Raw genomic sequence first — 17,657 nt, 5'->3', positions numbered from 1 at the left:
ATGCTACTCTGAAGTGCAAGGGTTCATAACAGTGAAAACATTCACAGAAAAAAAAATGACGTGTGTGCTAGCATTGAGTGGTGCAGTCTATGAAGATGACTGTGCATCACCGTGCAGCGTTGAAGGAAATTACAGGCTTAGAAAAGTGTGTTCACTTGTAAATGAATAAGCATTTAGCGGGCACACTTCACCTTCCACCCATCACACCAAGAATGGAAGAATTGAGGATTTGCACCCTCAGCTATGTGCAACACCAAGACATTATAGGTTGCGCTCGACCACGGAAAAGCAGGTCTGTATGAAATCCTAGAGTCGATGCAAGATGCCAAGTTTTATTGTTCGTGTAATGCTTTAAGCCATTCCACAATTGAACTGGTCAAAAAGCTTGTAAAGCACTTTTCAGCTCTATGCAAGTGTTCATGTGTCAGAAGGTCAGTAGTAAAAATACATACTTTTTCTTAAGAAGCAGTGGTTGCATAGAAAAAATATCTGCCAGTTGCTACTCATTCTGAGTACAATTTTACCATTTTACCATTTCCATGCATGTGAAACTATACAAAATTTCATACCTCACAAAGGGTTAATCTCCTGAAGTGAGGCATGGGTTGATGGACGTCGTAGTGGATGGCTCCTGATTAATTTAGATCACCTGGGGTCGTTTAATGTGCGCAGACATCCCACATAACACTGGCGTTTGTCCACTCTCCAAAGCCACATTTGAAATAAGGAAGTACTTATTCATTATCATCCACTTAAGTACAGCCATAGGTGCCAAGCATCAATGCCAATCAGCAATAACTTCCTTTTTTAAAATCTTACTTACGTTTGAGCTTTCCCCCAAACACATTGCACTAAGGCTACTTCTGTGGAATCCAGGTAGCCACTATAAACGTGACTGAAAACAGCACAAGGAAACGGGGCAAAGAGATGATCTCGCTTCCACTTATTGTATTTAGTCATGTTTACGATCCATCTACTAGCCCAGTGGCAGACTATACTTACATCATACTCTCCAAATGAAATGAAAGAATAAGCCAGAACAGGAACATTGGCATGACTCGCAGTTTTAGAATTTTGTATCAACTTTATAAAAGCTGCCTAAGAAACAAGAATATAAGAATGTGGCATTCTTCGGTAGTAATCCTTTGGATTTGTCTATTACATATCGCTGAAATGTTACCACGACAGGCTTATAGGCCTTTGCCTTCACATCTCTCATCATTAATGAGAGAGTTTGAGCCTAGTTAACAAAAAAATAGAATGAAGAAACGTAACAAGCAAGTATTGTTCACACCAAAAATTCATGACAACATAAAGGCAAGTAGTCAGCTTATGCATGACAACTGTTCAAGCCTAGAAAGAAAATATTCAAGAATGAAGGTCTACTGAAAGTTTATTAAGTTCCTCATTGACGTACCCAGCTCGCTGCATCTAATCACATCTGACAGAGCTTGAAAATGCAATCGGCATACGATCACATTCACATGCCAGCTTCAATTGGCTGCCAGGCCAACATTAGTCCCTTTCATGGCCACTTTTAAATCACTCATGACTTAATGTGGAAAGCATGGGGAGACTGCAAAAACCAGGTGCTCATATGGAGTGAGCTTTGCAGTGAACTGAGCAAGAAAAAAAATTGCAGGACCTGAAGGAAAGTAAGAGAGAAAAAAGTTACTGTGGAGAGTGGTAAGAAGCGAACAAGGCGAGTGCATGGCAGCTGATACAGTCCCAGTTCTTCAACCTTTCCCGTTTCCGAAGTTCATGGCACCAATGGGAGCCTTGAAGTTGGCTGCCACCTGCTGTTGCGGTTGGTCGGCTAGAGGATGAATCTTAAAGCCATTCAGCCTGTACAGTGAGCCAGGGAAAGAGTGAGAAAAGAAAAAGGGATGGAGGTTAATAAAGCAACCAATATTTGCTTTGAGCTGAAGCCACAAGCCCTATCTCTAGCTTTCTCAAGCAGGGGTCTCATTAGTTTAAGAACAAATAAATTGAGCAGTGAGGACACAAGGCAAAGGAGCAAGGACACTATTAAGCAAAGTGAAATTTCTTCATGCAGAAACCTTGACCAACGTCCCCATTAGACATTTTTAGCATATCGGAGAGGTACAACCGGATACTTTTACCGGTTTACCTGACCCCGCTTGGACATGCGCCGTGGCATTGTTGGGGTGGGAGGGAGCTACTGCGTGTGCAGCCGGAGTCCGGTAATCCGGTATACGTCTCCGGTATGCTAAAACATCTATTGTCAACCACTAGAAATGCGTTTGAGAAAGTAGGGCTCCTAAAGAGCAGTGTCAACCGAAAGAGCATTTTTGCTACATGCACAACAGGAGCAGAGAAATTGATGTATGACATTAAGATTCTAAAGTTTCTCTCAAGTGTAAATCATCCCGCTATTTTGCATTGCCTTGTGCTTCGGGGAGCATCGCCCACCTACCATGGCTGCAGGCAGTGCCATTGCCCACGACAATCCAGCTCCCACCACTATCACCTGCAATATCACATCATCATGACATAATAGAGGAGCCATAAGCAAGTAAGGAGACCTAACTTCTGCATTTTGGGAGTGCTACCTGCCAAGCATGACTACGCAACTTAACTTAGTTATTCACAGCAGCATAGTCTATCCAGCATATAATATTGAGACAAGGTATTAGGGCAACAAAAGGACGAGCTCTCACAGGTGCTCATTAAGGCTTTTTCTGCATAGACATTGCACTACAAGCAGAATCTTAAACTCCTCAGTGTGTCAAAGGCTACACTGGGAAAGCCAGCTGATGCTTAAATAAGTGCCTGCATGAGCATGAGCTTTAGGTACGGAACAAAGAAAGCACACCTCTACCACCCCAATGTCAAGCCTGCATGCACAGGTTTTGCCTATATGATGCCGAACCATTATTGAAATGGACTGATAAAACTGCACGTTAACTTTTAAAGTATATTGAGAGTGGTTGGCGACCCTGTGCGGGAATGGACGTTCTCTCTCAGTTTGTTCTGGTAACCAGGTGATGATTTGCCATCTATTTTCATTACCTATTAAGCCTGGAATACATGGATCTGCGCCGTCGGGCGAAAAACGCCGCCGATCTGGCCCTACCAGATATTGACGCACGGCGTCCGGTGATATCGGAAGCAGCAGCCGAAGCAAACCAATAGCTGCGCAGAAAGCCCGCTCTTCCGATTTTGGCTGCCTCCGCCGCCGCCAACATGGCCGCCATGGACGACGAGCAATCCGACGTTTATTGCACGGATATGTTATCGTGAAAATAAACGCATTACCAGACATGAAATGTCACTTTTTTGGAGAACAAGAGCGAATCTTGGATCGAAATGCCTGCCTTTCCTTCCTGAAGCGAAGGTGCCGAAGAAAACCGCAGCCGATGGTAGCCATGGCTGAGCGGCTGTCAAAAGGTACGCGACCGAATGCATTCGAGCACGCAAAACCTTGTGGATACCTATGCACACGTGCTGCAATCAGTACAGTGGTGTCCAAATGAACAATTTCGTTATTCTAACAGAGGAGTCAGCGTCGCAGCTCTCAAAGAGCTCCTCGCTCACATGTGTTTGTCACTTGTTGATCACAGTGCTTTCGCTCCGAGAGATACGCGGCGGCGAAGTGCCGCTTATTCGTTCCATGTATCTCCGGGCGGGCGCCGCACCGCCACGACCTTTTGTTGCCACGCGAACATTGTCAAAAAAAGAAAAAAAAACGTCGCATGTATCCCGGGCTTTAAGAGTCTGTGCATGAGTGCTGTATATTAGGCATACATCAAATAAAGTGTTCATGAAACTTAGCACCCATCCTGTCTTATTCTCTGCATCCCCATTTCTAGTTTGTGATTCTGCTCTTGTTTCCTGAATTCGTAGAAGTGCACAGCACTACGGCACTGCGTAACAACACAGTACATGCACTCACCGAGGCACCAAGTGATTTGTGGGACTCTTGGGCCGGTACTCTGGATGCACCATGAACAGCATATGAGGAAAGCCAGTGCCAAAGTAGGCACCATCAGTGTGATGGTGCCGCGAAGATTTGGGCCCATACACGTCCATGCACTTGGGGCAGTACAGTTTTACCATCGCTTCTCCTGGCACATCTGTCATACCTGTCATCGAAGGAAGCAAAGGTAAATTGCTGATTCAGATGTGTAGCAATCTTCTCAGCTATCAGTATACTAGGAACATTATACATCTGCCTTGAAAGAAATGCATGCACTAATACTTGGTTCAGCAATTTAAAATGTGACCATGGCATGCAGCATATGCACATGCTGAGGCACAAACTGATTTGTAGGCCACAAATGCTCACTAGAATTAAGAGTGAGTTGCAATTAAGTGTACGTACCGGAGTTTCCAGCTGCTTAGTGTTCTACCAGCAGACTGCCAAGCTAATAATGAGGTAGTTAACTGTGGAGGTATAACCACTCGGCAGACAAGAAACCCACAAAAACTTTCCCATCACCTTGAACAGTCTCTCTTTGGTATTCCTGTCATTTCATTCCAGCAAGACCTACTACAGTAAGAGCTTGGTAATTCGAAAAAAAGGGGCCAGAAAAATGTTCGAATCATTAGAAGTTAGAATTAGCGAATGACCCCGAAAGCACCGTGAAGGACTGCTTTCATCGCGGTAATTTTTGTAGTGAAAGACAGCACAATGGTGAACTGCTTTTGAGATGGACTCAGCCCTGGAAAGGCGACAGGCTGCAGCGAAGCTGAAACCAGACGAGCCGACTTGTCACATGACTTACACACAACGCATGTCCGTTGAGTGTTGATTTTACCCCTCCCCCCACACACAAAACATCCCCTATGCTCCTTGGTTTCAATGACTGTTTGCTTCTTGTCATGTATGTCATAATGAACCCCTCTTTTCCCTTCCCTTGTCTGCGCCATGCCCATACAAGTTGTTCAACGTGCTCGTCCATTCACAGCCACCAGTATAGCTCTCGGAATCTGCTCTTCGTACAGCTGAATCTGGGATGTGATTCATGTGCGACGTCCGTTAGGCGCCGTCGCAAAGTTTCAAGAACAATGATTCTGTCACCCCAGCTGGGTGCGTCCCATAGGATGGACTACTCCGTGCACAGAAGGTAGTACGGCATAAGATGTTGCGGCCGTGATTTCTAGTCATGCCATGCTGTAGATGTATAATGTATGGCCTGGGCAACAATCGCATCAGTGATAGTTACCTCTTGCAGCTCTTGTAAGCAAGAGCCGGGAACAGCATATAGTAGTGTGGGCAGCTAAGAAAAAAATAAAGGTTATCTTCACTAGTGTTCCACTGGATACAATGCATGATGTAGGTGGTAAAGGAAGGCGCAAAAGAGTGTCCGCAGCAAAGTTGTCGTTGCCATTGCAATGCTCAAAAGTATAGTTGTAGTATAACAGACGTTGGCCCGTTCCTTTTCTCGACAACAAAGTAATAAGTGCACTGTGAATCGTGCCCAGAACAAAAGGCCGGCCCCAGACTTACGCCTGCCAGCGTTCGCATGCCCGAACGCAAGCTAGGACCTCATGTTCGCCAACAGAGTACTTCCTTTCTTTCGGAGTCAAGGTATGGGAAGCAAAAGGCAACAGTTTGCAGGGAATGACCACTGTCTTGCTGAAGCACCGCTCTAGTCTGTAGCCAGAAGCATTTGTGGTTACAATCACAGGAAGGGCAGGATAAAAAATGCAGTATGTCGTACGACGTCAACGTGGATTTCATGTGCTTGAACCTTGAGTCTACAGCAATAGGCCAACTGAAGGCAGAGTTGCTTCCACGAAGAAGGGCACGCATGGGCTCCTCAACATCAGAGAAATACAGGAAGAACTTGCGAGTAGAATCACGCAAGACCCAGGAGTGAGTGAAGCTCGCCGATGTTGGACAGAGCCGGGGCCTTGAAAATAGCTCTACGGAAGAAGAAAGCGGAAACAGTCCACTAAAATGAATTTGTGGCGAAGCCTGAGTCCGGCTTGGGACAAGCGCTCGGGAACAGCAAGAAAAGGTTCATCAGGTGCTCTTGCCGGGTGGTTTCATGGACAATGATATCGTTCAAGCAGAATAGAACCCCCTTGCACTCGTGTAGAATTAAGTGTGTCATCTTCTGAAAAGCGGAAGGCGCACAAGTAAGTCCAAAGCAACAGTGCTTGAACCTGAACAGCCCACCATGTGCAATGAAATTTGTCAGTTCTGGACTCTCAGAGCACAGTGGTTTTTGGTGATAAGCCGAGGTGAGGTCCAGCTTAGAAAAATGCTGTGGCCAACCCAAGCTATGGGGCAGCTGTTCCATTTGCAGGAATGAGGTGCACGTAGGGGGGGGGGGGGGAACCGCACGCTGGCTTTCGCGGAATTCAGATGTGCAGAGGACAACAAACTTTGAGGAGAGCTCGAGGAGCCCGCATGAGTGGTGTTGACAGTGAATAAACAGAACTGAAACATGATTGCGTCTCCATAGCTAGGGCTCATCATCCACATTATCACCTGCGTTATCGCCATTTCTGTTTTGTGTTTCACATCGCCTGAATACAACCACAAAATTTGGTGCTCATCCTTTTTTTCTAAAAAAATAAATAAGAAAAACACAGCATACCCGGAAGACAAAGAGCAGCAGAAAAGTTTTGCTACAATAAAATATGCAACATAAACCTCATTGTTCACTGTACAGCACATCCTGTGAAGTACTGAGCATTTAAAGAATGCCTCCATTACTTAGGGTTGACAAAGAAATACGAGTCACCAGTCCCATGCCCGTGACCGTTCAGGAATTTTAGGCTTACGGTTTATGATGTTTAATGTCCTAAAGTGCCTCGGGCTGAGGGACACCGTAGTAGAGGGCTCCAGATAATTTCGACTAACTGGGGTTCTTTCAACGCACTGAAATCGCACAGTAGATGGACCTCTAGCATTTCGCCTCCATCGAAATGCGACCGCTGCGCCGTAATCGACCCGCATCTTTCGGGTCAGCAGCCAAGCACCATAAGCACTGAGCCACTACGGCAGCCATTCAGGAATTTTAAAATATACTCACCAATTGGCAGCATCTGCTGACTCTCGCAGTAGACCCGAGGGCAGTAACCAAAGTCACCATTCCGGTACTTCTCAATCTGCATGCACGCACACACACATGCACAAAGATTTATTTTCTTTTATTTTCCACGAAGACCCTTCTTAGACATATTTCATTAGCAGCAGATTAAAAGAATGTTTGAAAAAGTTGGCGTGCAACATTTCTAGAAATAATGTGTGTTATGGCTCAGGTGAATATTTAACGCTGCACATACTCAGTTGCAAAAAAAAATCTAGTGAATTTTGTGCATGCAAACACAAGTCAGTTTTGAAAATTTCAGACAAGCGAGGAAAATAAATTTTAACTATGTTTTTGCAGTGTTTCTAGCGCATATTTTCTCTCCCTATGATAAAACTGCACACAAGCACTTGGTGAGTACGGTTATTAATTCAAACACCAAGATGTATCTTTCGGGGGACACGACCCTAAAGAAAGAACTTTTGAACCACTTGCTCGATTTCATTAAAACTTGCGGTGATGGTTTATATCACTGCTGGGACCATATCTTGACGAACTTCATTTTAGGGGGACACGACCCTAAAGAAAGAACTTTTGAACCATTGCTCGATTTCATTAAAACTTGCGGTGATGGTTTATATCACTGCTGGGACCATATCTTGACGAACTTCATTATTTGGCTGAGTGAGTGAGTGAGTGAGTGAAAACATTTATTGATTTCCAAAGGGATTCGCGCATCGAAGGCTCCGTCGTCTTCGTGCTTGCGCCGGCGACTAGAGTCTTCTTTCAGCAAGGGTGGGCCCCTATTCCAAGGCTCCACTGAGTCGTGCTGCACCGGTGGCGTGCTCTATAAAGGCCCTCTGGGCCGTGAGCTCGCTGCTGGTGAGACGGCTCTCCCATTGCTCCGCACTCGGGTGTTTGTGTTTGTGAAATGCCTCGTTACGTTCGCATTCCCATGTGATGTGGTAGAGTGTGGGTATGGCTCCGCACCACGGACAGGTGTCCCTGTATTGCGATGGGTACATTTTGCTTAGTATATATAAATTGGGGAAGGAGTTCGTTTGCAATCTGCGCCAAGCAGTGGCCTCCTCCTTTGTCAGAGCTTTGTGTGGTGGCGGGTATCTAATCCTGACGCCTTTGCATAGGCTTAAAAGTTCTGTGTATCCCCCCTCGCAGGCTTGAAGGTGAAGACCCGGGGTGTGTGACTGCCCGGCTCGGATTGCTTCCCCTCGAGCTAAGCTGTCTGCCCTTTCGTTCCCCTCTATTCCCGAATGGCCTGGGATCCAAATTAAATTATGTCTGAGTTTTTCCAACCCTGCAGGGGCTACCCCGCCGAGTATCCTAAGGGCCGTTTTGCTGACTCTGCCTTTTGTATAGTTTTGCACGTTTCTTTCGAATCTGTTAGTATGTTGAGTGGGCGACCGGTTCTGTAGCCTTCTGGTGCCGCCAGCGCGACGGCAATTTCCTCGGCCTCCGCTGCGCCCGCGACATTTGCTGCGGCGCTCGTTAGCATTCTTCCTTTGCTGTCTACGACTACCAGTGCGGCTGCGTGTTCTGACCCGCACGGGTAGACGGCAGCGTCCGTGTATACTGTGTTTTCTTCCGAGGCTAGCGTTTTCTCTACGTACTCCGCCCTAGCCTTGCGTCGGTTTGCGTGAAGGTTAGGGTCCATATTTCTCGGTATGGGCTTAACGTTAAAGGTTTCTCTAAGGTGGTCCGGCATCTCCGCATATCTGTCTGTCAGTCCGCGAGTGTCCCGACCCAGCCTTTTCAGGAGCGCCCGTCCCGCAGGAGTGCCTCTTAGTCTGACTTTTTGTGCTCCCAGCAGCGCTTCCGCGAGTTCGTCGAAAGTGTTGCTGATGCCTAATTGTAGCAGTTTCTCGGTTGACGTGTTTCTGGGTAAGTGGAGAGCCGTCTTGTAAGCCTTCCTCAGGATGGTGTCGGCTTGTTCTCTTTCCGCCTTGGTGGTTGCGTGGTACGGCAGGGAGTTCGTAACTCGGCTGACTATGAGGCTGTTTACTAGCTTGAGGATGTCTTCCTCTCCCATGCCGTATCTCTTTTGAGAGACGCGGTTGATCATGCGGCCCACCTGCTCTACCGCTTTGCTTAGCAGGCTAATGGTGTGACTACATTTGCGGCTGCCTTGCAGCCACATGCCCAAGATTCTTATCATGTTCTTTTCGGGTATGAGTTGACCCTCGAGGGTGACTTCCAGGGTTGCTTGGGTGGGATGTCTGCCGATTCTGAGGAGCTCCGATTTCTCTGTCGAGCACCGCAGTCCTCTTTCCTTTGTGTAATTTTCCACGCAGGTGGCAGCTTTTTGCAGCCTTTCTTGTTTTTTGCCTAGGGATCCCCGGGTGGTCCAGACCGTGATGTCGTCGGCGTACATCGCGTGCTGAATTCCCTCGATCTTCTTTAGTTTGTTTGCTAGTCCAACGAAAACGAAGTGGGGCGATATTCAATCTTGTGTGTTCATTTTTCTTCTTTCCTATATTTTCAGCAAACTGTCCGCTTTCCTAGAAAAACTACTGTTCCAATATTACTTTATATTAGTATTGTAACAGGCTTTCTGGAGCGAAATTTTGTGACGAACACAACTGCACACCGGTTTCTTTTTTAATGCTGAAATGCATTAGGAATGGTGAAAAATGAATAAACAATGTCATTCTTTATGTGGTAGCATCCTTTAAACAAGGAAAATTAAGCAAAATTTCACAGTAGTGTGCTCTGGATATTCCTAAGGCATCATGACACAAAAAATTAGGGAAATTACTTTTATTTTTTTTTTACAATAGAAGCAGGTATAGTCATCCTTGTTATAAAAGTTGCATAGCGTGCTTTATATTTATTCTACAAAAAAAGAAACTTGGGAGAGATGCCCCAGCAGATGGACCCACAAGCTTAAATGAAACTTAGCAAGCAGTTCAAAAGTTCACTCTTTAGGGTAGTGACCTCCCTTAAATCCCTAAATGTTATATGCCATTTGAATCTCAACAAACTGTTCCACTGAGACATGCAATAAAAAATTGGTATTTTAAGATGCTTGGATATTTGCCATAACTTAAAACTCAGGCAAGAACTGCATGTACGAAAGGAGGTGCAGTTAATCCTGACCAGCGAGTGAGCAGCACTCGATTTACAAAGGAGCAATTTTTATAGTTAAAAAGGGAACTGATGCACAGACCATGAGAGCAATGCCCCGGTTCGTGAGAATGTAGCGGGCATGGATGAGGCCATACAGCATCTCTGCTGCCTGCTCGATCAAATCACTCTGGTTGGGATTGTCGTCCATCTCATCATCTGCAGTAAGTGTTGTACAGAAAAGCACGAGTCAAGCAGACATATGCAACAAAAAGATGCTTGCTAACAGCAGCATTGAACTTAATCTACATAAATTCCATCACATTTCTTGAATAATTCTGTCACTATGCTAGCTTTTATATTTGTCAGCATATTTACAGCCCATTCTGGCCTCTCGGTAGGGCACTGCATGACGATCAGGTTGCCCAACCCTGGCCGAGGAGTCTTCTCATTCATAAAGTGGCCAGCACGGTCAGAAAGGAGGTTCAAGTGCACTTGAACATGCTGCTGTCATTGCGTGTATGGTGCAAACATTGCAAGATGGTTGCTACCTAATCTGGAGTGATGGGAGCCGCTGCACTCAAGGGCAAGAAACAGGCAACACAACAGCCCGTTATGCATAGTCTTTAAACATGCTTTCAGTGCTGTGGGCAATGTGCATGCAGATGCCGACCAAGAGTAGTGTTTCGTAGAGTATAGCCAAGAGCGCATGAAGTTGACAGGCATACTGTATATTATGTGTCTCTGCCCTAAAAAAAGTTAATGGCACTGCCATACATGAAATACAACTGCAGTTTTATATCTGCCATGAAACTATGGTAATACCACCAAATAAAAATATGGAGCACTTTATGAGGTCTGATACTCAACATAGCCTTATCGACTGAAATTTAGAAATTGCTAGTAGAAAGTGAATTGATGCTAGAACTGTTATCATGGAGCCCTATATGCCTGAACCAAAGAGACAACATGATCCAGTGAAAATATGTTACATTACATGCAGTGCACTCTGGACATTGTATAAGGTCATATCACGACATAGCAGTGAGAAATAGTTCCACATAACAATAGAATAGCACAAGCAATAGCATACCTGTCTCGAGATCCAGAATAATGTCTAGAGCTTGCCTGTAGTGAGGAACCTGCTCATCCAATCCAATCAAATTAACCTCGTCCTGGATATAATCTTCATCCACCTGCAAATCACACATATCATTAGATGGCATATTATTGGTGTGAAATAGCAATGATTCAGCTTTCTTCACTTTAAAAAGCTGCCAAATCTGTGATGGATCTGTAAAATGTCAAAAAACAATTGGTTGTCCCGGGGCGGCCAAATGTCCGTAAGTGCCATCAGCCTAAGGAGGAGATTATGCAGTATTTAAGGCAGCACCATTACTTCATAAGATGGTATAGTCTTTCGACTACCTCAGCATCCAAAATATGCCTGACCTCTGGGTGAAATCCTGCACAAAGACCTGCCTACCATTCCACGAAGCAGCATTCAAGGGGTGAAAAACCTTCCGAAAAGAGCACATCATTCACTCAATCACTGCATTTTGTTGTCATGAACACCTGAGCTTAATAACACACTTCTACACGCAGCAGAGAACCCACAATCACGCGTTAAAGTTAGAGACCCCTTTCCGGCGACTTCACATGTTAGCACCCTTCTCCGGCGCACCGCTCCAGCATATACCAGTTTAGAAGTGGCTAATGCTTAGATTTTTTCAGACGTCAGGCAGCTACCATGGCCACAGCCAATAAGCGGCGCAGCTCTGGCGGGTCGGGAAACTCCTCCTCTGGCGGCGGGGCTGGCGGAGGAGCGGGTACCTTTCACCGTGCCAAAAGGGACGAGAGGAGAGGGAAAGGCGCGAAGACACAAATTCTAATTTAACTACAGATAAACTCAGCTCTAAAAAGTTTGTCAAAGAAATGCTTGCTGGAGGACGCTTCGTGAATTTTGAATTGATAGTCACTGGCACATTTCTTACAGTCCCTCTCTGCTGCCACAACAAGCTTCTCAAAATACCTAGTGTAACCATTTTAAACCAGTAAATAGAAATCGAAACTCAGTCCGTGGCCAAGGACAATGTTTCATGTGACAGTGCTGATGCCACAAACATTAATAGAAAAACACTCATACACACGTTGAATGGCTGAAGTAGTGGCTGAAAGCTAAGAGTCATTTCACAGAATGCTGCACCTAATGCAAGCCTAAAAATTTTGTTAGTGAAGTGGGAGCGGATATTAATGTGAAGAGCATGTTTGTATAGTCGAAAATGTAGTTTTACCCATAGAAATCGCCTCAATGGAGGCGATGTAAGCGGCCAACTTTAAAATCGATTTTCACCAAAATGAAATGACGCATGGCTGCCAATCTTGGCGGTAGTTATCAGGAACGAGAAAAAACCTCCTGTATAAGTTTCATTAGAATATAGTAACCTCTAAAGAACCGTAGAGCTGCCTATTAAGAAATAGAAGTTACCGCACTTATAACCACAGGATAAGGTACAGCTATAAACACAAAAGACAGAGGCTCGACAACTAGCAGCAAATCTCGGGAATTTAACATGTTCAGGGCTAGCAATAAAGCCAAATCAATGGCATCACCGACAATTAAAGACATACAGCTGCTTCACTATCAGAAATTCCCACAAAAAAATGAGAAATGGCCTAAAAAGGTTCAGCTATGGCTCCACCTAATACCTCATATGTTTGTGTTGATGTGCTCCACCACTAGACATGCTGGCACTGTAGTCAATGTAATGTAGTTTGTAGGATCATTACTGCATTCATCTGTGGTGAGAAGGTGCAACTGAGTTCTGCCCATCTCATCACAAAACTTTGAAACTTTTTATTGTTGAAGAATGCTCCCTCAAGCCATCTAATGTGAGTTCATACTTGTGAAATGTGGTTCTTGGATGCTAAGAAATACAGAGACTGCAGGGCACACACAACCAAGCTACAGTGTTCAACAGCACTGCTCACTTGTAATTCAGTGACGTTTTCATGTGGTGAACTGAAAAAAAATGCAATATACTTTTACACCATGCATATCTTCAGGTTACAAAGACTTTTCCACTCCCCCCCCCCCCGACCTACCCCCTAAAAAAAAGAATGAAATTCATTCGAAAGATTCATTTTGGCATTGTCCTAAACTCTAAACTCAAATTATGGTCAAACCAGATTTAATTAAATGGTAACGTACAGGCAGCGAAAAGCTATGCTGCGGCACCATATTTGCAGAGAACCCGTGCCTGCCCGTATGAAAAGCCCACGAAAGTTGCCCAAATCGCTTGAGACTAAAAGCGCAATCTGGTAAAATAGATTCGAAGTCAAGGTGGGAGGCGTCGCCAACAACAGAGTCCTTTGTACCACGCAGCGGCGCATCTTGCAGCCCTGTCAAAACGAAACCAGGGCCGTGTCTTGGCCGCCTAGATGTTACAGTTGGCACGCTGCCAACAAGCTGCGAAGCACTGTGGCAAAATAAGTGTGAAATCACCTTTTCTTTACTCAGTTATTCCTAGCAAACTTCGCTAAATTAATTTTGGTGGTCACTTGTTTCGTTATTTCAGGTTACTGAGGACATTGAACTTTATGGACACTTGCCGGGGAATCAAAATTTGTTCGTTAGATCAGTAACCTCGCAAAATCGGATTTAGTTAGATCAAGCTTTAACCGTATTACAAACAGCCCGCATACAATTGCACTGCCATTGTTTCTCGTCCTCATCATCACAACACAACCACCAAATCTGAGGCGCAAAAACGTCCCAACATCAGCCCATGGAGGAACAAGAAGTTGCCTCCGGGCAAAAGCGACTACACACGAGTGTGTGCATGACTTTTTATTCCCATGGCTCGCCTTGTGCTTGAAGTGAATAAAAACGCCACTCAATACATCACAACATAAGGTCCTTTCCACTCTGTCTGGCGTTAGTTCATGTCAACATCCGAAAATAGAAAAACCTTACTCGATCCCCTAGCTGGGAACTGCTGTACATAGCCCAGCAGTCTTACTAAGTCTTGTTTAAGGCAGCTCCTTCCTAAATGGTGGGGGCATAGGCAATCTCAGAGGTAGGTTATATAAGTTTGGGACAGAGCGGGGAATGTTTTGTAGTAATGTATGAATGCAGTGCCAAATGCCAAACCTGTTGATAGGCGAAGCTCATGTACAAGGTTGTGATGATGGAGCAGTATACGATGTAGCAATAAACAAGGAGGGCCCATATTCTAACTTCCATCCCTCGAAACAACTTGTCACTCTCGAGACATGCCTGATTTGGTAGATATCTCTTGTTGTACAGCCTCTGACGCTGAAGACGAGGCTACACTCTCAGCAAATATTGGAGGTGTGCTGGTTCTATAGTCGGATACAACTTAAGACAGCAGTGAAGCTCCGCCCACATTAGAGACCACCGCACAGAAGTTTTCTATGACAAAAAGTAGTCCGTAGTTAAAAGTGTGCTCATTATTGAAACAAGAAGCCGATAACCAGAAAAAAAAATAATTTTGATACCGGGCTCACTTAATACAGTCAAACATTAAAAAGCCGATTTTGTTTACTGTTGCGTTTGGTTAGCGGAGAAATACAGGGCACCGTGGACCGTGGCCCAGTGTTAGCCAACTACTGGTTTTTACAGTAGTTACAGTAATTACATTACAGTAATTCAATTACTGCCATGTCTGATACGAAGCCATGTCAGATTATAGGCTGCTTAGATGACTGCGTTGCCAAAGGCCAGAATGTCGTCGAGATATACCAGACAGGTGTCTAGAGAGAGCCCTTGCAATGGTGTTCAGAAGTGACAGCCACACTGCATAACTTGGGAATGCCACAAATCCTCCCTCGCAGTAAAGGAGGTCTTCTCGTGGTCTTCCACAGCCATCTCTATTTGCCAATACTTAAAAGGATGTCATTCAGATGTCGGGGCAGAAACGTGAGGGCTAACGAAAAGAGTTCAGCTTAAGTTAAGGACAACGCAGCGAGCCATGGAAAGAAAAATGATAGGTGTAACGTTAAGAGATCGGAAGCGGGCAGAGTGGGTGAGGGAACAAACACGGGTTAATGACATCCTAGTCGAAATCAAGAGAAAGAAATGGGCTTGGGCAGGGCATGTAATGCGAAGACAAGATAACCGCTGGTCTTTAAGGGTAACGGAGTGGGTTCCAAGAGAAAGTAAGCGTAGCAGGGGACGGCAGAAGGTTAGATGGGCGGATGAGATTAAGAAGTTTGCAGGGAAGGGGTGGATGCAGCTGGCAAAGGATAGGGTTAATTGGAGAGACATGGGAGAGGCATTTGCCCTGCAGTGGGTGTAGTAAGGTTGATGATGATGATGGTGATGAAAAGGATGTCTAACATTGAAAAAGCAACACCCCTAACAATATATTCACCCTAGGCCTCTACTGACAGCAAAGCAGGCGCTACTATGACACTATGAGAAAATCAAGTGATGGAAGTATCCCAAACCAACACAAAATGGCAATGTTGATACTACGGGTCATTACTGTGTAAATAATTGCCGCTGGATATACCGCACATTGCGAGCCAGTCACAGGAAATGTAGACGCCCTGGCGGTAGGCGGTTTGTGATCCTACATGCTACGTCAAGGAGAATAAGGCGCACCTTGGCTTTCTGCTGGAGAACACTTGCTCATTTGCTGATTAAACTACCGAAAACGACTTCAAATTCCAGCACCTTTCTGCCGCTATTGTGCCCATAAGTCGAAAACTTGTAAGCCTAAACAAAGCAAAAAAAAAAGACGAGGGAGGGTACGGAAGCGACGGCGTTAAAGGCGGGAAGATGCAATAACAACATGCAAAGGTAGGCGCGCTTGCTGGAAATGCCGCCTTCTGACGGGAGTCAGCCGACGTCGCAGTGTTAGCAAAATTTTTTCACTTGCCTCGCAGAAGAACTCGTTCCCCCGCAGACCGCAAAACCGAGATATCCATGAGACTTCCTCGGAAGAACTGATTATCTCAGACATATTACCTGGACAGAATCACAAAAACAAATGCGCAGATGAAGAAGGGCAGCAAATGCGAATGTGCTACTGCCAGGTGCGAGCGCTCGAACAAAAGCCGCGAGCATCCTCCGCTCGTGCATCATCACGATAATCTTCCTCTTCGGCGGGGTGTGCATTGGGTAAGTCTGAATCATGAGACGTGTTTAGTACCATGTCAGTAAGAGGTAAGTTAAAATTTCAACGCGTAGAGTCTCTGAAAATCAATAAGTACAGGAATGGTTCGCGCACATGAGTGGGAGTGGACCGTGTATGCGAATGCTATATGAACTTTAAAAAAGTAGACCACTTACCGATTTAAAACAAGAACAAAAAGCGAGATAAAAGCCTGGTCGTTAAAATCGCGGACCACGGTTACAAATGCCCACGATTTTAAGGACTAGGTTCTGAAATCTTCACGCAGACGATCAAGCAGCCGCAGAAAGGAACGCTAGGCAGCACGGCAGCATTGGCAGCATGGCACCAATGACTCGGTCATTTTCTACGTTCATAGATCGCGGGGAGAGGCCTTACCACTCCTGACGCAGTGGTGCAGCCATGCGCCACTGCCACGGGAGGCTGCTCATCGGTGGGGCCTTAGAGACTGGCGTTGCTCTTTCCAAGCAACCTCTGGCGAACAGTCATTGATTTAAATAGCGGCCATCTTGCCACTGTGTGTAGTTTTCTCACAGTCGAATGGGCAGGTTATCACCTGCCACAGTGGTCAGATGACGTCACCTAGGTCACGTGGCCTTCATGGCAGTTGGGCCTCTGCTGTTTCGCTGACAACGCTGGCACTGGCTTTTCAAAAGAACGCGAGCCTTAACGCTATCGCGTTAGAACTGGGGACGCTTAAGTCACCTTAAGAGTGGTATATTAGATATTATTGTTTATTTGTCGCTGCTTCAACTGCAACTTCTTTGTGTGCTTACGTAGGTTCCTTTGACATTTTCGGGCCATCAACCGCAATATTCACATGATTAGGGTATGCAGCCAGGGATACATACAGACTAAGTACAAATCAAAACTTTAGTGCAACATTCAGACTGCAAGCTGCAGAAGCAGGTATGCGCTATGCTGTGACAGTGCCGACATTTGGATATGTCGCATTTTAACGACATATCCCGTTGTCCAGAAAAGTCAGCGTCGTCGCCGTTGTAAGCGAAAAATAACCGGAAAAGAAGCCCAGGCGGGCAACCTAGGTCACGTGACATTGTGGTGTCACAACCTGCCCACCGGATTGTGAACGAACTGGCCACCGTGGCAGGTAACAGTTAAATCAATGAGTGGTCGAGAGAAGTTACCCAGAAAAAGCAACCTGAGACGCACAAGCCCCACCGATGCCTGCAAGTGCCATCGCAGGGCGATCGCTTAACCTCTGCACCACTGCGCCGGGGGGGGGGGGGGGGGGGGGTATGGTGACTCCCAGGGATCTCTGAATGTAGACAACCACCAAATTAAACCCTCATAAACCAAAACAACGAAAAGCTACCGCGTCATACCCTTAAAAGGGCTCTGAAAGGGGCTGTAATAGAGTTGCCGTATTCATGGGATGTTGAAGCAC

General features: G+C 45.6%; 1 protein-coding gene across 1 annotated transcript; it reads right to left on the bottom strand.

The window, feature by feature from the left end:
* Window positions 1-1,409: 1,409 nt before the first annotated feature.
* On the bottom strand, window positions 1,410-16,178 carry LOC144112413 (casein kinase II subunit beta-like). Its single transcript, XM_077645252.1, has 6 exons — window positions 15,995-16,178; window positions 11,182-11,284; window positions 10,192-10,307; window positions 7,011-7,086; window positions 3,917-4,106; window positions 1,410-1,845 (listed from the first exon to the last, which is right to left on the bottom strand). Exons 1-6 carry the CDS (start codon window positions 16,076-16,078, stop codon window positions 1,737-1,739), a joined length of 678 nt encoding a protein of 225 aa, XP_077501378.1. The 5' UTR covers window positions 16,079-16,178; the 3' UTR covers window positions 1,410-1,736.
* Between the last annotated feature and the right edge of the window lie 1,479 nt (window positions 16,179-17,657).

This window comes from Amblyomma americanum, unplaced genomic scaffold, assembly GCF_052857255.1.
Source record: "Amblyomma americanum isolate KBUSLIRL-KWMA unplaced genomic scaffold, ASM5285725v1 scaffold_93, whole genome shotgun sequence".
NCBI lineage: Eukaryota > Metazoa > Arthropoda > Arachnida > Ixodida > Ixodidae > Amblyomma > Amblyomma americanum.
The sequence above is the reverse complement of the archived record's forward strand: the minus strand, read 5'-3'. Positions and strand labels throughout refer to the sequence as shown.